This window comes from Syngnathus leptorhynchus, chromosome 4 (genome assembly GCF_054491065.1).
Source record: "Syngnathus leptorhynchus isolate UIUO chromosome 4, UIUO_Slep, whole genome shotgun sequence".
Lineage (NCBI taxonomy): Eukaryota > Metazoa > Chordata > Actinopteri > Syngnathiformes > Syngnathidae > Syngnathus > Syngnathus leptorhynchus.
Window position 1 is genome coordinate 738,626 of NC_141198.1, and position 23,526 is coordinate 762,151.

Genomic DNA, 23,526 nt, shown 5'->3' on the forward strand with positions numbered 1-23,526 from the left:
TTCAACAAGCTAGTAATCCGACACATTTGAAAACAATAATAGAAACTGGTAAACTTGCTGTCATCCCATCCTTAAATGTAGTGTTTGCACAAGTAAGTTACAGGCTATGGCATTTAGGATTTTCTGAGATACATAATTTGCATTTAGTTTCCTTTTTCTGGTGTTTAGTTTCCTTAGTTTCTGGTGCATGGTGTTTCAAAGAGACACCATACACCAGAAACTAAGCACTTCCTACAGCTGAAATTAAAACGCCATAAGCAGGCCACTGGAAGCCATTGAAGTCAAACGCTTTTGCCTTTTCAGACTAACTATAGGAATTTTATTCAAACATTTTATTTAAAATTCAATCTGGTAGAACAAAAGAATGGGGAAAGTTGTTAAGGTGATGTGCATTGATTTGTTTTGCGACACCATTTTCGAGTATATCACAACATTGTTGATTAGAGTAGCACTTGCTAAAAAGCCAATCAACAGGAACACAAGTGGTGCATGATACTGCAGAACTGTACATTATTCAATGCAGGCACACACACACACACACACACACACACACACACACACACACACACACACACACACACACACACACACACACACACACACACACACACGAAACAATGATCCATTTCTACCTGTGCTTAAACTGGTGCCCAGTCCCATTGCCACAAGTGAAGCATATGATCATAAAAAGAGCAACTTGCAAGGAGGAATGACAATGAAGAATCATCATCAGGTGTGACATTGTCGCCTGCATTAGAGCTGGCAGATGGTGACGCAATTCCCTCTGGGATGTATTGACCACAATCATCCTCGAGGGAAGTGTCAAAGCTGGCAGTGGGAGACTCGTACTGGATCCGCAGGTGTCCGCTACTGTCTGTGAGGCATTCCTTTGGTTTTGTAGCGGGAGGGGAGAGAGGAGCAGGTTCCTTCAGAGACAGTCGAGACCAGTCCGCTCCATATGCCAGAGAGTTGTGAAGGATATAGGACGCCACAACTGGACAAGTCTCTTTGTTGGACTCTGAGGGGAAAATAAGGGCGCTGAGTGTTTCAGAAAATGTCAACACTTCTCAATGTACCTGGCGTTTGGTTTTCATTTTCTCCATCACTAAAATGGTTAACTGGTTGTTTGTTATATTTCACAGGAAACAATTCTCAACAGGCGGCTCGTGGAGCAACTGGTAGCACGTCCGCCTCACAGTTAGGAGGGTGTGGGTTCGAGTCCACCTCCTGCCCTCCATGTGTGGAGTTTGCATGTTCTCCCCGTGTCCGCGTGGGTTTTCTCCGGGCACTCCAGTTTCCTCCCACATCCCAAAAACATGCCTGGTAGGCTGATTGAAGAATCTGAATTGTCCCTAGGTATGAGTGCGAGTGCAGATGGTTATTCGTCTCTGTGTGCCCTATTTAGCTCCAGGGATGTCTTTTGATCCCCGTCAGTTTTATGTATCCTTCCTGTCCTTATCTTTGTGTGTTGTTCCTGTAAGAGCCCTTCACTAACAATGAGCAGAGCTTCTTTGTATAGGCGCAAAGGAACTTCATTCCTTTTGGTTAACTGTAGCTTTGATTCATACATTGTTGTTGATTGGAACTGTTTTTCTTTGTTAAATGTTATATACAGTTGGAAGTAGTCGCATATAAGTTATCCCATATTTACTCAATGTTTGTTTAAGGAACTGTATACCAGTTACCTCACATTTACTTAAAGTGTGTTGAAGTGTTTAGTGTAGCAACGCCTCTGTAACCAGGGCAACCAAAACATTAAAAAGAGGAGTACGAACTCAGAATTGATAGAGATTGTAACTGAGCTTCCTTTCTCTATCCTCCTCGCGAGTAAACTTATCCTGGTTGTCTTCTCCTCTTTGTTCCAGCATGTGATTTAATGTCTGATCGTACTTAGACCTGACAAGTAGCAATCAGGCTTTAGTTTTTTACCATTTTGACTTGATTATTAAATAAAACTAGAATTTGCAATTTCTGGAGAAATTGCATGGGAAGGCAAAATGTTTGAATAACGTTTTGGGGAATGCTGCCGAAAGATGTTGAAACGAGTTGAACTACTTGAGAAACGTAGAAATTAGAGGTGAAAAACGGAATTTTGAAAAATTTGGTGGAATTCAAATTTGCAAATGTGGAATTTATGGTAAGTGGGAATTTGGGGAATAGGGAGTAAAAAGATGAGTTGAAAGTTGGAATGGGTTGAATCGGTTGAAAAATGTGGAAATTAGAGGTGAAAAACGGAATTTTGGAGAATTTGGTGGAATTTGAAAATGTGGAATTTTTGGAAGTGGGAAGTTGGGGAATGTCGAGATTCTTTCCGAATGTGATGTAAATGTGCTGAATGATGTGAACTTCAAACTGGAACGACGTAAATGTGAAATGTTGAATGTGCCGTTAAGAATAAATGGGGAAAAATTTGTCGGAAATTTGGGAATTTTGCAAAAACTGAGAATTTTTAGCATAAGAAAAGAAGAAGCACTCATCGTGAATATTTGGAATACATAAAAGGTCGAATGGAGTAAATGGGTTGAATTGTGTGGAAGAAGGACAGAAAATGAGGAGAATAAAATAGAATAATAAAAATCATAATTTTTTGGGGAATTCTGCTGAATGTTGTTGGAACGAGTTGAAAAATGTAGAAATTAGAAGGGAAAAAGGAAATTTTGGAAAATTTGGTGTGAATTTCAAAATTGAAAATGTGGAATTTTTGGTAAGCGGGAAGTTGTGGAATAGGTAGGAAAATGATGAACAGATGAAAGTTGGAACGTTGAAAAATGTAAAAATGAGACTTGAAAAACAAAATTTAGGAGAATTTGGCATGAATTTCAAAATTGAAAATTTTGAATTGTTGGTAACTTGAAAGTTGTGGAATAGGTAGGCAAAAGATGAACAGTTGAAAGTTAGAACGGGTTGAATCAGTTGTAGAAGTTAGAGCTAATGATAAATCCCCATTGAGAATGAATGGGAATTTTAAAAATAAATTGCGCCAAAATGTTTTGAAATTTGGAACGAAACGAAATATATGGCTTCAAAAGGTTTAGTTTCGGGGTGCAAATGTTTAAACGGGTTGAATTGGGCAAAAGTTAGCGCAAATGTAGCTATTTAGGGCACTTTGTGTTGAAAAAAGGTCATTCCCGGTTTATCTGGGTCACTTCTGGTTAAATTTTGGCCACTTTCGGTTTAGCTGAGGTCACTTCCGGTTTAGAAAGGTCACTTCCGGGTTACCTGGGGTCACTTCCGGTTTATTGGGGGTCACTTTCGGGTTACCTGGGGTCACTTCCGGTCCAATCAGGGCTCATTGGGGTCACACTAGGGTCAATCATTAACTAAATCAATGAGCTAACTATGTCGCCATCGTGAAGACGAGCTGAGCGCAGCGTGGACAGCTGAGAGGCGTGTTCGCGCCATTCAACGAAAAGTACTGGACTGGATTATCAACCCATATCTGTAACAAAGTCATCGAAGAAGGAGGTCAAGCAGTAAAACTTCATTGTATTATTCACCAGCAAGTTTTATGTGCCAAACATCTCAAATATGATCATGTTATGAAACCGGTTGTAAAGGCTATCAATTATATTCGCTCCAAAGCCCTGTGCCACCGTCAGTTTCAACATTTTCTAACTAACATCCAGGCTGAATATGGAGATGTTGTCTATCACAACAACGTGAGATGGCTCAGTCGTGGGTCTGCACTTCAGCGCTTCTACTCCCTTAGGCAGGAAATCGGAGAGTTCATGGCAAAAAAAGGACAATCAATCCCAGAACTATGTGACCCAGTTTGGCTGGCTGATTTGGGTTTTTTAATTGACACAACAAAGCACCTGAACGTGCTGAACACTAGCCTTCAGGGGCCAAATGCAGTGGTAAGCCAACTTTATTCACACATCAAAGCCTTTGGAATCAAGCTGCAACTTTTCCAAAGGCACCTGTCACAAACGCAGCCCAATACTACAGATTTCCACGCACTGCAGGAAATCATGACCAGCTTTCCACAAAGCAACATCAACGCGCAAACAAGGAGGTATGCAGCAGACATCTCATCTCTGGCTGAGGAGTTCCAACACCGCTTTCGGGATTTTGCAGCTATTGAGAAAGAGATTGCAATTTTTTCCTCTCCTTTCTCTGTGGACCCTGATGATGTTACAGACCACCTGCAGCTGGAGCTTATTCAGCTGCAGTGTGACGCCGAGTGCCGCGGTCATTACCAAACGCTTTCTACTGCAGACTTTTACCGCCAGCTGGATGAAGGCAAGTTCCAAAAGATTTGAACATTTGCTAAGAAAATGCTGAGCTTGTTTGGATCAACGTATTTGTGTGAGAAGACTTTTTCGGTTATGAACTTTAACAAGAACCGCGTGAGAACACGACTAACTGACTCTCACCTGCGTGACAACTTGCGCATCAAAACCACTGCCTTTGAGCCTGACCTGACCTATGTACTGCAGTCCAGATCTCAGTATCACCCTTCACATTAGTGCAGGCAAGTCATCTGTCAACTGAGACGATTAAATTCTAAAATTCTGTATAAAATCTTTTTTGTGACTTTCTAATTTGAAAATGTGGAATTTATGGTAAGTGGGAATTTGGGGAATAGGGAGGAAGAATATGAAGAGTTGAAAGCTGGAACTGGTTGAACCGGTTGAAAAATGTGGAATTTTAAGGGAAAAAACAGAATTTTGTAGAATTTGGTGGAATTTGGTGCAATTTCAAATTTGAAAATGCGGAATTTTTGGGAAGTGGGAAGTTGGGGAATAGGGAGGAAGAATCTGAAGAGTTGAAAGCTGGAATGGGTTGAATCGGTTGAAAAATGTGTAAAATAACTAGAATTTGCAATTCCTGAGGAAATTGCGTGTGAAGGTGAAGAAGTTGAATAAATACTCGGGGAATGCCGAAGAATGATGTTGAAACGAGTCGAATCGGTTGAAAAATGTCGAAATTAGAGTGGAAAAAGGAAATTTCGGAAAATTTGGTTGAATTTCAAATTTGAAAATGTGGAATTTATGGTAAGTGTGAATTTGGGGAATAGGGAGGAAGAATATGAAGAGTTGAAACGAGTTGAATCGGTTGAAAAATGTAGAAATTAGAGTGGAAAAGGGAAATTTTGGAAAATTTGGTTGAATTTCAAATTTGAAAAAGTGGAATTTATGGTAAGGGTGAATTAGGGGAATAGGGAGGAAGAATATGAAGAGTTGAAAGTTGGAATGGGTTGAATCGGTTGAAAAATGTAGAAGTTAGAGCAAATTATAAATCCCCATTGACAATGAATGGGAATTTTAAAAAAAAATTGCGCCAAAAAGTTTTGAAATTTGGAACGAAACGAAATATACGGCTGTCTAGTTGTCACTTTCGGAGTTAAATGTTGAAACGGGTTGAATCGGACAAAAATTGAAAAAGTTAGCGAAAATGCATAAGTTGAACAAAGTGAATACAATTGGAATGGGTTGAATCGGTTGAAGAATGTTGAAATTAGAGTGGAAAAAGGAAATTTTGGTTGAATTTCAAATTTGAAAAATGTGGAATTTTTGTTAAGTGTTGCTGTGGTGGAATAATGCTATTAAACGAGAAATATAAATGGTAAATGTTTTTAAATTAAAATTAAATGAATAAATAAATGAATGAATGAAAAATAAATAAATATAAAATAAATGAGTTAAGGAAAGAAATCATGATAAAAGTTGTCAGATGTCAAAATTCGAACTCGCTCGGGATCATGGCTCGTGTTGAATGCGCCATTAAGAATGAATGGGGGATTTTAAGGCACAAATTTGCTAATTATGCAAAAACGGTAAATGTTATGAACAAATAAATTTAGTTTATTTTGTTAATTTGTTCAAAATTTGAAATTTGGAATTGTTGGTAACTTAAAAGTTGTGGAATAGGTAGGTATGAACAGTTGAAAGTTGGAACGGGTTGAATCGGTTAAAAAATGTACTGTTTGTACTGTTTTTTCCGGACGAAAGCCGCTACTTTTTCTACAAGCTTTGAAACATGTGGCTTGTCTATAGATTAGATTAGAGATAGATAGATCTATAGATTTTTGGTGATTTTTGTGATGTCTTGTACACATACACTCCTTAGTAAAAAGGTTGTTGACCGCTGTTGTGCGGCACGACTTTGCAGGGCGAAGGGATATGTGACCAGACACACGGTCACTGGGGAGAATTGTGGTGTGTTGAGCACATGTCCGTCCGCCAGGCAAATAGTGCCGCACAACTGACACGTACAAGAGACAGAGCGAGATCAAGACGGACATTACTGAAGAAAGGAAGTTTTTATACACAAACCCTCATTATGGGGCAAAACAGAAATGCATATGATGCCGCTTTTAAGTTTAAGTCAGTCAACCTGCTCTTAATGAAGGAGGTAGAGCTGCTGCATGTACTGTAGAGGTTTCTTCTGGCCACTAGAGGGCAGTGAGCTAATGTTTATCAAGTTTATCATGGTCGTTGCTGAGATTTATGCGTGTTTGTATGTTTCCAGAGCTCCTTCATCTGTCATTAAACGTTATGTTAATAAAAGGTATGCTTCCCCAAATAACCACCTCTTTCCTGACGATCCTCTTTGTGTATATTTTCTTACAAATAATGATTAAACATTAAAACACATTCGTCATATAGCCCGGTGCAGTTTATATATGAACAAAATAAGATTTTCTCCTAATTTTAGGTGGTGCGTCATATAATCAGGTGCGGCTTATACTCCGGAAAATACGGTAGTTGTGCCAGACCACGCCCAACCTTCTCCCCCTTGCATACCCAATGGTCCGACCGGCAACACTAATTTTGAAAGCCATTCTTAAATATTAGTGAGGGATTATTGTATTGTATTGCATTATATTGTATTGTATTATATATATTTTTAAATATATCCTGGCATCCAATGCAGACTTATGTATAGGAGCAGTCTAAACGCCCACAAGAAGCAGATATCCTGGCGAGAGAGCGAACACGACACCATTGCCTGGTGACATTCATTACTTTTAACTGAAAATAGGGTTAACATACATCAGCCTTCACGTACTTAGTTGTTTTTGGTAGATGCATGCGTATTGCCCCCCTTGAAAAAAAATAAATCAACTAAGTAGTGTGTGCCTAGTTTGAGTTGCGGGAGCTCTTCAATTGTTTGAGTAATCAATGGAATGATCGGCAGAATAATCAATTCTTAAAAAAAATTGCTTGTGACAGCCCTACTCTAAACAACTGCTTCACTACAATAGTTGTCAACTGAATTGATTAATCGTTTAGATGTATCACCCTCCAGATGCTTCTCCTTAAAAATATCAAAATAATTTGAATTTTAAAAATGTACTTGCGATGTTCTTGTACCCTACTTACCAATGGCCTGTTGACAATGAAGTATGTGGAAGTCATTGTGCATGCACGCTGCCAGCAGCAGATGCTGGTGAGTCGGATGCCACTTTAGCCGCCACACCCCACCTCCTAACAAACTCTCACTGAAAGGCTCATGCATATTTCTGCCATCCCACAGCAGAACCTTCTCATCATAGCTGTGGGAGGAAAAATACAAGGGTTAAGACAAACCCATGCTAACAATAAAACACAATGCAGTTACAACATATTTTCTATTAACTTTGAAGTTCACCTGCCAGTAGCCAGAATGTGTTCACGATGTGGGTTGCTGTGAATGCTGCACACGCCCATTGAATGCCTTTGATAGAAATTATAAATGTTTTGTTTTTAGGTGATCAAAATGAACAGTGATATTAATTACCTTTTACTGATAAAAGTAGGGCTGGAGGGACCAATCCTGAGATCCCAGCCTTTAAATTTAGAGTCATCTCCTCCTGCCAAAACACGAACACACGCACACACGCATGACAATTGAGATGCTCCTTAATAATGAAGGTGCGAGAACAACTTCCCGGTCACTTTTGATGTTTAGAGGAGCGAGGAACATTCCAACTAAGAGATTTGAGAATAACCCATTGAGGTCAATGCATACAAGGTATGTCAAAAAAGTCAGAGGGATGGTGGCTCAAAAGATATTTCAAATTGAGTCTTTACATTTTCCAAGTAATCATCCTGGAGCAGACATGGGAGAACTACGGCCCGTGGGGCCGTTTAATCCGGCCCACCAAACCTGAATAAATTGTATTATTAATTATTTTTTTTTCTTCGTCATTTTCCCTGCAATGACTGCGTTTCCCCAATAGATGGGGAAACGCCTGCCCACGCATTGACTCCCAGAAGCCGTGTCAGAAAGCTCAGTGCACACTCACAGGTGCGTGTATGTACTCAGTAGTACGGATCCGGCGCACTCCGCGCTCTATTTCTATCAGTACCGAATTTCGTGTGGCCTGTGACGTCAGCATTCTCATAATCCGCACGCTGAGCTTTCAGATACAGTTTTAAGCTAATGCCACTCACAAACCTTCCGCTGGAATCCTTCCAGTAAAATGAGTGGCCCGAGGAAAAGAAAGGTGGACACTGAGTGTCGAGTCTTTTATTAGTCTAATCTTTTTTAAATCTGACCTGCAGGTCTGAAGTGATGGAAACTGTTATTCATAATAACAGTGTCGTATTTAATGAGAATCACCAATAGAAGTTTTATGGTGATTTTTTTTTTTTTTTTATGCTGCTAATAAATGCATTTGTTTTCAAAAAGCTAAATTTGAATATCCAGGCTTTACTACCTACTAAAGGCCAAAAAACCTTATGCAATGACCTTTACATGTTGTTTATATTACTTCACACAAACACTACATCCACTCCTGGTTTGGCCCCCTGGTCAATATTTAGAATCCAATTCGGCCCGCAAGTCAAAAAGTTTGCCCACCCGTGTCCTGGAGTCTATGACACTTCCCGAATAATCCAGGATTCTCTGCAGGTCTGTCGCCACAACCATTTTTATGTCATCCACGTCTTCAAAACTGGTCAGCGTTATGATCCCCTTTACACTCACATGGGGCCAGGTCAGGCAAGTCTTACAAATCTTACATTCAAGGGTAAAACTCTCAGACTGGGTTTGGAATGTATCTTCGCTGTCACCAGTCCTAGAAGATTTCTGACACACATTGAAAGTCTGTCATCTTATCATATTAGAATATACCGTATTGGCCCGAATATAAGATGGTGTTTTTTGCATTGAAATAAGACTGAAAAACCGGGGGATTGTCTTACATTCGGGGTCTGGACATTATACCCATTCACAACGCTAGACGCGCCAGATATCTTTAATGCAAATGCTGAACTTAACTCCCCAGGCCAAAGCGAACCCCTGTCATAAAGAAGAAAAATAAAAATAGCTGTTAGAAAGGTTCCTATGTTGATGTTAAAATGTTGGAAAATTACGTCACCGCGTCTTGAGTCTCATGTGAGTTACCTCAGCTTATCACGATTGTTGGAGCTTGTGCGCAGCGGTAAGTTGAAGGTTGCTGGTATCGACTGAGTATGTTGCTGTGATCATGTGCGTCTTTGACACAAAGTGAGAACCGTAAATTCCGGACTATACACCGCGACTTTTTTCTCAAATTTTGAACACTGCGGCTCGGACACTGAGGAGGAAGATTTTTCTGGTTTCAGTGGACAAGAGGAATACAAAGTGACTTTGATGACTACTGGTATGTTTTTTTTTGTTTTGTTTTTTGACCCGCCTAGTTTGTGCTGTTACTTCCGTGTTTATGTAACCCATGTAAGGTTAACATAGCCTTGTAAAATAAGAACCTGTTAATAAAAACAGTCATAAAGAAAGTACATTGTAAATATCTTCTAAACAGACCAACAAACAAAGTTGGTTCAGAAATATCTGAACTAATAACTGAGCTGATTTCTTGTGCGAGTCGCAAGATGGCGAGCCACCAAAGATGCCTTTGAATTGTCTCTTACGCAGGAGCGGAGAGCACTCGCTGGACGTTGTTCATCGAACCTGGTAGGATCTATCCATTTTTTTCTCTGCTACACCGAAGTGGATTCGGAAAGGATTGACTGACTATTCAGGACAATCAGGAGAAGCCAATTGAAGGGATATAGAGACATTTAGATATTGAAAGTCGTTCAGTCTTTTGCTGAATTGTTTTGTGTTTTGTACATTTTGTCACTTTTATTTTTGTGAACCATATATGTGATGATGCAGTAATGGTGTTATTGAAATATTAATTGGTTTGAACAAAATCAGTGAAATGGTGGGATTTTAAAAGTGGATTCAAGTGAACTCAAATTAGATTTACATTACTTTCGAAGTACTTACCTGTACTGAATGTTATTCAAACAACAAAAAGTGAGGTAACTAAACCAATAGAAACTTAGAATTAATAAAACAAGCCGGGTTGAAACTAAAATTCCCACTCCCACTTTTTTGACACCTAACTACTCCCACATGCTCTAACCGATTCACCCCATTCCAACTTTCACACGTTCCGTGAATTCACGGCATGTTTGCTCCCATTTTTTTTTGTGTAATTAACAAATTAGTTTCTTAAAATCCCCCATTCATTCTTAATGGCACATTCAACACGAGCCATTTTCCCGAGTGGGTTCGAATCTCACATTGGCCGTTATTTTATATTCATTCATTTATTTATTTCTTTTAATCATCTTATTTCTCATCATTTAGCATCCACATCAATAGTAAGTCACTGTTTAGCTCAGTTCCACCCTCAATGTCGTGAGTTCGAGCCATGTTCCCGGGTGGGTTCGAATCTCACATTGAGCGTTATTTATTTATTCATTTTAATCATTTATTTTATTCAACATCATAATTTACCATTTTTATTTCTTTTAATGATTTTATTTCTCATTATTTAGCATCATGCCACCGCATCAATAGTAAGTCGTGAGTTCGAGTCCCACAATAGTGTGAAGTGTCATTGCCTTCACACGCAATCTCTCCAGAAATTGCAAATTCTAGTTAGTGTGAAGGCGAAGGCCTTCACACTATTGTTTTTCTACTTTATTATTATTATTTTTTTCTTATTATTAAACAACTTATTCCTCCCACTTTTTTTTTATTCATTCATTTTTTATTAATTAATTTTAACACATTTATTTTATTCAACATCATAATTAATTTACCATTTTTATTTATCTTTTAATTATTTTATTTCTCATCATTTAGCATCATTCCACCGCATCAATAGTAAGTCACTGTTTAGCTCAGTAGGTAGAGCATCAGATCAAATTTTCAAATTTGAAATTCGACCAAATTCTCCAAAATATTGTTCTTCTACTCTAATTTCTACTTTTTCAACCGATTCAACCCATTCCAACTTTCAATTGTAATTTCAATTTTTCAAATTTGAAATTCAACCAAATTCTCCAAACTTTGGTTTTTCTACTCAAATTTTTCAACCGGTTCAACTTTTTTCAACATCATTCTGCAGCATTCCCCAAGTATTTATTCAACTTCTTCACCTTCACACGCAATTTCTTCAGGAATTGCAAATTCTTGTTGTGTGAAGGCGAAGCGAAGGCAAATGCTTCACCCCGTTCCAACTTTCCAAAAATTCACGTCATGCTTCCTCCCATTTTTCTTGTTCATAACATTTTGCGTAATTAGCAAATCTGTCCCTTAAAATTCCCCATTAATTCAAATGGCACATTCAACACGAGCCATTTTCCCGTAGAGGGTTCGAATCTTACATTGGGCGTCTTGTCATTACACAGATTCACGCGCTTGCTACCATTTTGCCCCACATTGAGCAAATTCCAACGTTTCAATAGAAGAACACTGATTAGCTCAGTTGGTAGAGCATCAGAATCCTAACCTTAGTGTCGTGGCTTCGAGCCCCACATTGGGCAACTTCATCACTATACCCATATATCATCATTTTTTCACATGAACATTTATCCCATTTTATCATCATTTATTTCTCATTTTATTCAATTTATTTCTCATCATTTATTTCCCATTTCCCACTTATCATTTTAACACATCAGTTTACCCATTTATTTTATTCAACATCATTGAATATATTGTTATATTATATTTTCCGGATTAAAAGTCGCTCTGGAATATAGGTCGCAGTAGCCATAAAATGCACAATAACATGAAAAAAAACATATAAGTCGCTCGGAGTATGAGTTGCATTTTGGGGGAAATTTATTTGACAAAATCCAACACCAAGAACAAACATGAATGAGCAACAAACGATAGGTATGCTAACGTGACAAACACAAACGAAGAAATGAGAACGGGCCTGACATGACTTTCAGAGTTTTTCTAATAACTATTACATAAATAACACGTTTATAAAACCATCTGTGTCACTACAATTCATTAATTCTATCGATCGTCTTTTATGTCAACAATGCTGGCCAGGTGCGCACCGCTGACAGCGGTTGCACTTCAAAATATTCCACAGGCCCATATAACAATATATAAATTATATATTAAATACGTTTTATATAAGCAATAATACTTTCAAACCATCTGTGTCACTGTAAATCATTAAATCAATCGATCAAATTCCTCGTCCTTTGTCAACAATGCTGTGCGTGCGCCCTGACGTCAGCCTTGTCATTATTCCACAGATATAACTATATTGTAGCATTAACAAAGTACAAGCAAAGACGTGGGTTTGGTAAACGGCTCTTTATTTAACAAAACAAGAGTTCAACGAACCAACAACTACTTAACTGTAATGATAAAAACATATGCAAGTTGCTACACGAAATAACATATATCAAATAACTATAACATAGATAGTTCACCGCCACATGGCCCCAAGCACCGGCATCGATTTCCAGGCGTGTGGCGGCGTGGACTTCCATCCCCGGAGGTGGCACTACCAGCCAAGGTGTAAGAGAGCTCCATAGAATAGGACCGGGCGTGCGTAAAAGACATATCCCGAGCCCTATCCACCGTCGCCGAGCGCCAGCCCCCGACTTCCATCCACGGAGGTGAAAGAGAGCTCTGTAAAGTAGGACCGGGCGTGCGTAAAAGCCATGTCTGAGCCCCGTCCACTGTCCCTGGACAGCCACCCGGCCGAGCGCCGGCCCGCGACTTCCATCCACGGAGGTGAAAGAGAGCTCTGTAGAGTAGGACCGGGCGTGTGTAAAAGCCATGTCCGAGCCCCATCCACTGTCCCCGGACAGCCACCCGGCCGAGCGCTGGCCCCCGACTTCCATCCACGGAGGTGAAAGAGAGCTCCGTAGAGTAGGACCGGGCATGCGTAACAGCCATAATAGTTTTTCAAACCTTCTGTGTCACTCCAAATCATTAAATCCTTCATACGCTTTGTCCTCCGTGTCAGTTACAAACAAAACCGCAAATGATGCCGGTAGTACGTGGGGCCCTTCATCATCTTCGTCATCCCGTGATCGAATCCTTTGCCCTTTATGTAAACAACCGCTGCGCCGCTGACGTCACTTGAAATTCAAATTACAGCAATCCCTTGCTACATCGCGGTTTGTTTATCGCAGTTTCCCTTTTTTATATTCTGAAAATTTATACTTAGTCCGAAAAATACAAAAATCATTTGTTTCAGATGTAATTACTTTCTGTATAAAAATTAAATTTGGTGTTCAAAAAGTCTTTTTTCAAACTTGAGTCTTGAAAAAGAGGGGGTCGTCTTATAATCAGGGTCGTCTTATATTCGGGCCAATACGGTAATTTTCTTGTTGGACAGCAGTTATACAGGACTGTCTCAGAAAATTAGAATATTGTGATAAAGTTCTTTATTTTCTGTGATGCGATTAAAAAACAAAAATGTCATACATTCTGGATTCATTACAAATCAACTGAAATTTTGCAAGCCTTTTATTACAGTCATCCCTCCTATTTCGCGGCTTCAACTATCGCGGCTTCGCTGTATCGCGGGTTTTCAAAAATAAATTAATGATTTTATCGCAGAAATTTCATCATTTCACAAGGTTTCGTGGCCACTTGAGTTTCTTCATTTTCCTTTAATAATGATAGCTTATGTTTAAAAGTCGTTTTCTTGTTTTGAAATGAATAAATTAAAGAGTCAGTACAGTATACTTTATCGTCACATGTGACTTCAGGGCGTTCTCTCTGTTGTATATTAGAGATGTTGTATATTTTGGACTAACTCATGTTCCGTAGTGGGAAAACCCCGGATGTGGGAGGGGGAGCTTCGGGGACGTTCAGTGTTGTGATGTACGGCCAGTGAACTGACTGTGATGAAAGGAATAAAGCAGTATCCATCACGTCGTTGTCCGAACCATGCTTGCTACATCAGAACCTGGAAAATAGTAAAGATATAACACTCTCCACCGGCGGTGGCCTTCATCTGGACATAGCGATACACTGTTAGTCTCGTCGCTAAGGCATGAATGCGGAGCGCACAGTCCATTGATATGAAAGTCCCCTAGCAGCGAGCTGGTTGATGTCAGCGATAAAAATAGAATATCTTCCAAGAATAGCTCAAAAAAATCTAGTTTCTATTTCGCGGAAATTCCCATTTCGCGGGTGGGTCTGGAACGTAACCCCCGCGAAGTAGGAGGGATTACTGTATTTTAATATTGCTGATTATGGCTTACAGTTTAAGAAAACTCAAAAATCCTATCTCAAAACATTTGAATATTTCCTCAGACCAAGTAAAGAAAAAAGATTTATAACAGCAAAACAAAATCAAACATTTGAAAATGTCCATTAATGCACTCAGTACTTGGTTGGGAATCCTTTTGCATGGATTACTGCATCAATGCGGTGTGGCATGGAGGCAATCAGCCTGTGGCATTGTTGAGGTGTTATGGATGCCCTTCAATAGCGGCGTTTAGCTCATTTGCATTGTTGGATCTGATGTCTTTCAGCTTCTTCACAATACCCCACAACTTCTCTATGGGGTTCAGGTCAGGGGAATTGGCAGGCCAATCGAGGACAGTAATACCAAGGTCAGTACACCATTTACTGGTGGTTTTGGCAGGTGCCAGATTATGCTGCAAAATGAAATCATCATCTCCATGCAGCTTTTCAGCAGACGGAAGCATGAAGTGCTCTTAATTCTCTTGGTACACAGCTGCATTTACTCTGGACTTGATGAAACACAGTGGACCAACACCAGCTGACATGGCTCCCCAAAGCATCGCTGACTGTGGGAACTTCACACTAGATTTCAAGCAACTTGGATTTTGCTCCTCTCCAGCCTTTCACCAGACTCTGGTGCCTTGACTTCCAAATGAAATACAAAACTTGCTTTCGTCTGACAAGAGGACTTTGGACCACTCTGCGAGTGTCCAGTACTTCTTTTCCATAGCCCAAGTCAGACGGTTCTTCCGTTGTCTAGAGTTCAGAGGTGGCTTGACCATAGGAATATGGCTATTGTAGCCCATTTCCCGGACACGTCTGTGAACAGTGGCTTTTAATACCTGGACTCCAGCTTCAGTCCACTGTCTTCTTCACAATGCTGTTAAGGCTGCGGTCATCTCTCTTGGTTGTGCAGCGTTTCCTGCCACGTTTTCCCCTTCCAACAGACTTTTTGTGGATGTTCTTTGAAACTGCTTGCTCTTTGAGAAATTTCTTTTTGTGTCTTATCCTCCTGATTGAGGGTGTCAATGATGGTCCTCTGGACAGCAGTCTTCCCCATACTTGTGATTTAGTTTACTGAACCAAGCTGAGTGTTTTTCAAGGCTCAGAGAACCCTTGCAGGTGTTTCGAGTTAATTCGACGATGCAAGTGATTGGTTGAACACCCTACTAGTATTCTTTTTCATGCTATTCTAATATTTTGAGATAGGATATTTGAGTTTTCTTAAGCTGTATGGCATAATCAGCAACATTTAAATAATAAAAGGCTTGCAATATTTTAGTTGATTTGTAATGAATCCAGAATGTATGACATTTTTTTTTTTTTTAATTGCATTACAGAAAATAAAGAACTTTCTTCCAATATTCAAATTTTCTGAGACAGTCGTAGATGTTTTCACAAAGTGACCAACTTAGTGGCCAAATTATGTGAAAAGTCTGATTAACACTGCCTTTTATCCCTTTTCAAATGACACTTTATCACGTCATACTCGTTCCTGATCAAAAGTTGGCCTTAAGGGGGAAGTCAACCTCAAAATGTTCTTTACAATAATATGGTGTATGTCAGGGGTGTCCAGACTTTTTGCAAGGAGAGCCAGATTTGATAAAGTGAAGGGGCCCGGGGGCCAATAGTTATAAGTAATGCAAAGTTGTCTGTTATTAAAACAAGTTAATTTTCCTCTTGTCATTTACAATATCTTTCAGAAAGTAATAGTTTGTGTCATGTCTACAGGTTCATAACATCAACAGTATTAACATGGCCACATCGTAGCTTGCTTTAGTAATATTTACTTTTGACTCATAGCCCCGCGAGAAGAATCGCTGTTGTGATGCCAATTCAGTTTGGAGCTGCTTCACTTTGATAGCGCAGTCACTCCTTGTTAGCTTGTCATATGTGTTACCATGTTTAGTCTGATAGTGTCTCTTTAGGTTGAAATCCTCAACAAGACAACCGCCTTGTTACAAATTAACACAATTGCCTTGATTTTCAGTGAAGTATCGTAATTCCCATTTCTCTTGAAAGCGACGGCCCTCAATGTCAACTTTCCTTGCTTTCTTTGCAGTCGCCATGGCAGAAATGAGCAGAGAGGGGTGGTGGTGCCACCCTTTAGTAATAGGAGAAATTTCAGTTTCATGATTTTTTAAATTCCGGGCCATAAATAAACGGTGCTGTGGTGGCGAGAGTGAGCAGCACCAGATTCCTGGGGATGCACATCAGTGAAGACCTCTCCTGGACCACCAACACTGCATCACTGGCAAAGAAAGCTCAGCGCCGCCTGTACTTCCTGCGGAAACTCAGGCGAGCAGGTGCTCCACCAGCCATTATGACCACATTTTACCGTGGCACCATTGAGAGCGTCCTCTCCAGTTGTATCGCTGTGTGGGGTGGTAGCTGTACCAAATACAACATGAAGGCCCTGCAGCGCATAGTGAACATAGCTGGTAGGATTATTGGTGTTTCACTCCCCTCCCTGAAGGACATTTACACCTCCCATCTCACCCGCAAGGTGACCACGATTGTGTGTGATGTGAATCACCCCGCTCACACTTTGTTTGATCTACTGCCCTCTAGGAAGAGGTACAGAAGCCTGCGCTCCCGCACCACCAGACTCACCAACAGCTTCATACTCCAGGCTGTTAGGATCCTGAACTCTCTCCCCCCCTCCACCCTCGGCTGCGTAACGTACTGACCTTTTGGGCCACGTTGGCTGCCTTGCACTATTCTTGCACTATATTCTGACTGTCTGCTGTATGCACACTTGCTCCATTTTTGCTCCTCTTGTTTAATTATTTATTTATGTATTTATTTATTCATTGTATGTGCCTTCTTGTTTTTACTTCTTGTGTTGTTACTTGGATGTTTTGTTTGTCTGTGATGTAATATGTCTTATCACCGTGGGACAGTTGGAAATGAAGTTTTTTTCTCTTTGTGTGTCTTGGCATGTGAAGAAATTGACAATATATCAGACTTTGACTTTGATAATACATTATAAGACCAAAGCTGAGGGCCGTATGAAATCTGACCGGGGGCCGGATTTGGCCCGTGGGCCAAACTTTGGACATGCCTGTTGTATGTCTAGTCTAACATGGCATTCTGATTAATATTGCGTTTGTGGACTATGTCTGATGACTGAAAATGACACCACAGTTACCATGTTGCAGGTCAAAACCAATCATTGCTCAGCTTCAGAAAACTAAGTAATTCTGTTAAAGTTAAAGTCCCAATGATCATCGTCACACAAACATCAAACGTGTGGTGAGATTTGTCCTCTGCATTTAACCCATGTGATTTTGATCCATCCCCTGGCAGTGGGCAGCAGCGGAGTCGCGCCCGGGAATCATTTTTGGTGATCTAACCCTCCAATTCCAACCCTTAATTCTGAGTGCCAAGCAGGGAGGCAATGAGTCCCATTTTTATAGTCTTTAGTATGACCCGGCCGGGGTTTGAACCCACAACCTTCCAGTCTCAGGGCGGACACTCTACCACTAGGCCACTGAGCTGGTTGAATTCATGTTCCACAAACAAAACATTAATTAGAACACTGTGTTGAACATATGACAAAGAGAATTTGGGGGTTGACCTCCCTTTTACGTTCACAAAAGTTGAAAAAAAATGCCAAATCTGCAGTACTTTGAGGTATAACGGAGAGGGCAGTCATTATAACAACAGAAAAAAAACAAAGAGAAACTTGAACCAGCATGTATTTGTGTGCCACTGTGACAGAAACAATTTCTGGAAAAGGTGAAGTTACCTGAGTAGATCAACTGAGTGTCCCAGTAGGAGAAGGCTGAGATCCAAGCCTCAAAGTCGTGGGCCTTCCACTGTGCCAAAGTCATCAGGGCACCTTCATCCAAAGAGAGCACACTGACGCAACCAGCAGAGTCGCTGCACACCACCCGTACATCACTACTGCTGACAAGAGCAGGGGGTATAAAAATATACCTATTGCACCATTAACTGTCCCATACCTGTCCATTCTTCCAGTGGACCAATCCAAGGACAGAGCCAGCTGTCCTGCTCCCAGATCCACGTTGCTCAGAGTTTGCAGGTTGCTGCTGCCTTTCTACTGAATACACAGTTATTGTGTAGATCAGGGGTCACCAACCTTTCTTAAACCAAGAGCTACTTCCTGGGTACTGATGAAGGCAAAGGGCTACCAGTTTGACACACACTTCTGAAATAGCCAAATTGCTCAATTTAGCTTTCACTATGTGTTATTATTGTCATTTCCAGTTCACATGTGATTTTGACAAGAATAGCAAAAATACAGTCAAACCTCGGTTTTCGACCACAATCCGTTCAAGAAGTGAGTTGGTCAAATTCCATGTCTATTTTTCCCATTACAAATAATGGAAAAAAATGTGTCCGTTCCAAGACTAAAAAAAACAACGCTTTTTAAAAAAAAAAAAAAAAAAAAAAAGCATTTTTTCATTTGCGCATTTTTGTCCGATTGCACAACTGCAGCGCCGTAGCGCGTCACCCACAACCATAGCGCGTCGCCCACCGCGCAACTGCACCCCGCTGGTCGCATTATTGTGACGGAGCCGTCGCTGAAATTTAGAAAATATTTTTTAAGTCTTGATGTACTTTCCAGAATTTAAGTGGACCTAAGGGTGCAGGGAGCTTAATTTTGTCAACTGCAGCGCGCCAGACGCTCACTGTCGCATTGCTTCAAGAGCATCTTTGTGTTTTAGGATGGCTTTACTGCTCCCATTTGTTTTCTTTGGAGGCATGATTAGGGGTTAATACAATCCTCAAAGTAACAAAAATACAATAACTACGAAGTCAGTCGGCATCCAGGCCGCGCGGTCAGGTTTTCTTGGGTCCTTCCGTCTCATTTCGCGAGGTTCGACCTCCGAATTTTTTTCAACAACCGAAGCAAAAAAAATCTCAATTTTTTTTTTTGTTCAAATTCCGATCTGTTCGAGAACCGGGACGTTCGGAAACCGAGGTTTGACTGTAAAATAAATAGATGCACCTCACTGACAAGTGCCGCTATTTGAGCTAACTTTAGAACAGTCCTGCGGGCGACTCATGCGGTCCTCACGGGCGACCTGGTGCCCGTGGGCACCGGGTTGGCGAACCCTGGTGTTGATCATTGGTCTCCAACCCACGGTCCATGGATCATTTGGTACCGGGCCACACAAGAAAGTATAAATTACTTGCATTATTTCCATTTTATTTATCCGTTTTCTTTCAAAAATCGTGACGTCATCAAACACCGGTCCGTGAAATTATTGTCTGACAAAAATCTGGTCCGTGGTGCTAAAAGGTTTGGAGATCGCTGGTGTAGATAACCAACAATGTTGTCAGAGTTAAAAGAAAGCCCAGCGGAATGCAGAAAAGAAACAGCTTCCAGTATGTCATATTGATTGCACATTTCTCACCTGGCAGTCTGCAAGTGCATACAACTGCAGTTCTCCTGTAGCAGCAGCCAGTCCCAGAATGACTTTTTCTGACACAGGCACATGGCACCTGAGGAGGTAAGTAAATCATTCTTAAGCTCAGCAACATCAGGATGCAGTCAGAGTCAACGACTGAGGGCCTCTTCAAAAATTCATGCCGATACCTCTGCCGTGTACAGAGAGGAATAGCACACCCTTCTTTCATTAATTTATAAATGCACTACCACACCATGTATCAAGTTGGAGAGATGACTGCACGCAGTGCCACTTCATTTTTGCTGCATTCTGAATTTTCGAAAGGCAATATTCAAGCGACACACTGGATTCCTGAGCGGTTTTGGTGATTGCGCCCCTTAGTGGTATGATATGGTTGGGACACACTAAGCCCCAGATGCATTGACACATCACTCACTGCACATATTTGTGTACTGTAATTTTCGGACTATTAGTCGCTCCGGAGTATAAGTCGCACCACCCATAAAATGCACAATAACGTGAAAAAAACATATATAAGTCGCTCCGGAGTATAAGTCGCACTTTTGGGGCAAATGTATGTCAAAATCCAACACCAAAAACAGACACGAACCAGCAACAACAGGCTAAGCGATACGGTATGCTAACGTGACATACACAAACGAGAGTCTGAGAACGGGCCTAACGTAACATTCAGAGTTATTCAAATGATTATTACATAAATAACGGGTTTATCAAACCATCGGTGTCACTCCAAATCATAAAATACATCGATCGTGTAAACAATGCCGCGTACGCGCGCCGTCGGACTCGTGATTTGCATGTCTAATTATTCCACAGACCCATATAACGATATATAAAGTATATTTCAAATAACTATCATATAGCAACAATATTACCAAACCATCTGTCACTCCAAATCATAAAATACATCGATCATCGATCGTGTAAACAATGGCGCGTACGCGCACCGTCGGACTCGTGATTTGCATGTCTAATTATTCCACAGACCCATATAATGATATACAAAGTATATTTCAAATAACTATTATATAGCAACAATATTACCAAACTATCTGTCACTCCAAATCATAAAATACATCGATCATTGATCGTGTAAACAATGCCGCGTACGCGCGCCCTCGGACTTGTGATTTGCATGTCTAATTATTCCACAGACCCATATAACAATATATAAAGTATATTTCAAATAACTATCATATAGCAACAATATTACCAAACCATCTGTCACTCCAAATCATAAAATACATCGATCATTGATCGTGTAAACAATGCCGCGTACGCGCGCCCTCGGACTCATGATTTGCATGTCTGGCGTGATGTGTGCTCGCATGCTGTCCATCACAAGCAGAGCTTGCATCCTAAATTGCATTGCTGCCCCTACTGTTTTTTTGTTTGTTTTTTTTTTTTTACATCACCACACTAAATTCTCTTCACCAGACCTGTGCTTTCCCCTCCCAGTTGTTGCGTCACGGCCAATGGTGAAATTTAAATCACCCTCGTTCAGTTTAGTTTGAAAATAACTAGATTTCTTTTTCAGTTGATTTTTTTTGTTTTGTTTATTTGTTTCATGAACTTGAATATTGTGCTTTAAAGTGTGAATTGCTTTATTCGTTTTTTCAGTATATTAAAAATATGTGAGGTGATCAACTGTACTAGTAAGTAATGTGTCAAGTAAGATCAAGTACATTTTTTTGAAAAAAAAAAAACAAAACACATACAAGTCGCTCCTGAGTATAAGTCCTGAAGTATGAAGATGACACCACTCTCATCGGACTGATCCGGGACGGTGATGAGACTGCGTACAGACAGGAGGTGGAGCGGCTGGTCCACTGGTGCAGCTAAAACCACCTGGAGCTGAACCCGCTCAAGACCGTGGAGATGACAGTGGACTTCAGGCGAGACCACTTTCACCCCTCACTATCCGCAGTAATGCTATTCTCTCCACAGACACCTTCAAGTTCCTGGGAACCACAATATCTCGGGACCTGAAATGGACCTGCCACATACACTCTGTCCAGAAGAAGGCCCAGCAGTGGCTATACTTCCTGAGACAGCTCAAGAAGTTCAACCTGCCGCGGGAGCTGCTGAAGACCTTCTACACTGCCATCATCCAGTCTGTCCTCTGCACCTCCATCACTGTCTGGTTTGGATCAGCCTCCAAACAAGACAAGCACAGACTGCAACGGACAATCAGGACTGCAGAAAAGATCATTGGAATCAACCTCCCATCTATCCAAGACTTGTACATGTCCAGGACCAGGAAACATGCAAGTAACATCTCTACAGACCCTTCTCACCCAGGTTGCAGTCTGTTTGAACTACTCCCCTCCGGACGGCATTATAAAGCTCTGTACGCCAAAACCGGCAGACACAGGGACAGCTTCTTCCCCCAAGCTGTTGCTCTGATGAATTCACACCACTCTTAGAGTCATTGCTGTGCAATAACATCCTGCTCTCCACACCTTTTGTGATTTGTCTACACTGTTTGTACTATGTGTCCTCTCTGCATCCATTGCAGACTGGCCATCCTGGAAGAGGGAGCCTCCCATCTATGGTCTCTTCTCAAGGTTTCTTATTTCCCCCTGTTGGAGTTTTGAGTTTTTCCTTGCCCTCCTGGGAGTTTACGATCAGGGAATGTTTGAGAATAATTGTCAAGTTTTGCACATGTCCCGAGTGTTGTTAGTCACCTAACTGTTGAACAGAGGCTGTGATGTACCAAAGTAAAATTCCTGGCGAATAAAAACTCATCTTGAATCTTAAGAAAAACTTAACAATAACTTGACTAGTCAACAGGTTAGCAAAACTGGCTTTTTCTCGCGCAGATTTTCGCCGGTAGTCCGTCACTAAAACGGGTCCGTGTGAAATGACGCAGAACAATGGTGATTGATCACCATTAATAGGTAGGAACCAAAATTCCAGCCTCTGCAGCCGGGGATCGGACCGCCAAGGTGTAGGATCGGGGATGAGATCCTGCCCTAAGTGGAGGAGTTCAAGTATCTTGGGGTCTTGTTCACGAGTGAGGGCAGGATGGAGCGTGAGATCGACAGGCGGATCGGGGCAGCGTCGGCAGTAATGCGGACTCTGTACCGGTCCGTCGTGGTGAAGAGAGAGCTGAGCCAAATGGCAAAGCTCTCGATTTACCGGTCGATCTACGCTCCTACCCTCACCTATGGTCACGAGCTATGGGTCGTGACCGAAAGAACGAGGTCCAGGATACAAGCGGTTGAAATGAGTTTCCTCCGCAGGATGTCCGGGCTCTCCCTTAGAGATAGGGTGAGAAGCTCGGTCATCCGGGAGAGACTCGGAGTAGAGCCGCTGCTCCTCCACGTTGAGAGGAGCCAGATGAGGTGGCTCGGGCATCTCATCAGGATGCCTCCTGGACGCCTCCCCGGGGAGGTGTTCCAGGCATGTCCCACCGGTAGGAGACCCCGGGGACGACCCAGGACGCGCTGGAGAGACTACGTCTCTTGGCTGGCCTGGGAACGCCTTGGGATCCCCCGGGATGAGCTGGAGGAAGTGGCTGGGGAGAGGGAGGTCTGGGAGTCCCTCCTAAAGCTGCTGCCCCCGCGACCCGACCCCGGATAAGCGGAAGAAGATGAAGTGAAGTGAACCAAAATTCGCTAGGTAGGAAATAAATTATCACGTTACAAACCAAAATCATTCATGTATGAACCACCTTCACCTT

At 41.3% G+C, this 23,526-nt stretch overlaps 1 protein-coding gene across 1 annotated transcript in view; it reads right to left on the minus strand.

Moving 5' to 3' along the window:
- Positions 1 to 530: 530 nt before the first annotated feature.
- The window catches only part of dph7 (diphthamide biosynthesis 7), a 32,691-nt gene continuing 9,695 nt past the window's right edge, over positions 531 to 23,526 (minus strand). The window contains exons 4-10 of the mRNA XM_085908963.1: positions 19,827 to 19,914; positions 18,408 to 18,502; positions 18,191 to 18,348; positions 7,726 to 7,798; positions 7,597 to 7,662; positions 7,329 to 7,501; positions 531 to 1,018 (exon numbers count right to left, since the gene is read on the minus strand). Of these exons, the coding sequence (XP_085765089.1) occupies positions 639 to 1,018; positions 7,329 to 7,501; positions 7,597 to 7,662; positions 7,726 to 7,798; positions 18,191 to 18,348; positions 18,408 to 18,502; positions 19,827 to 19,914 (1,033 nt within the window). The 3' untranslated portion in view covers positions 531 to 638. The remainder of the gene's footprint in view (positions 1,019 to 7,328; positions 7,502 to 7,596; positions 7,663 to 7,725; positions 7,799 to 18,190; positions 18,349 to 18,407; positions 18,503 to 19,826; positions 19,915 to 23,526) is intronic.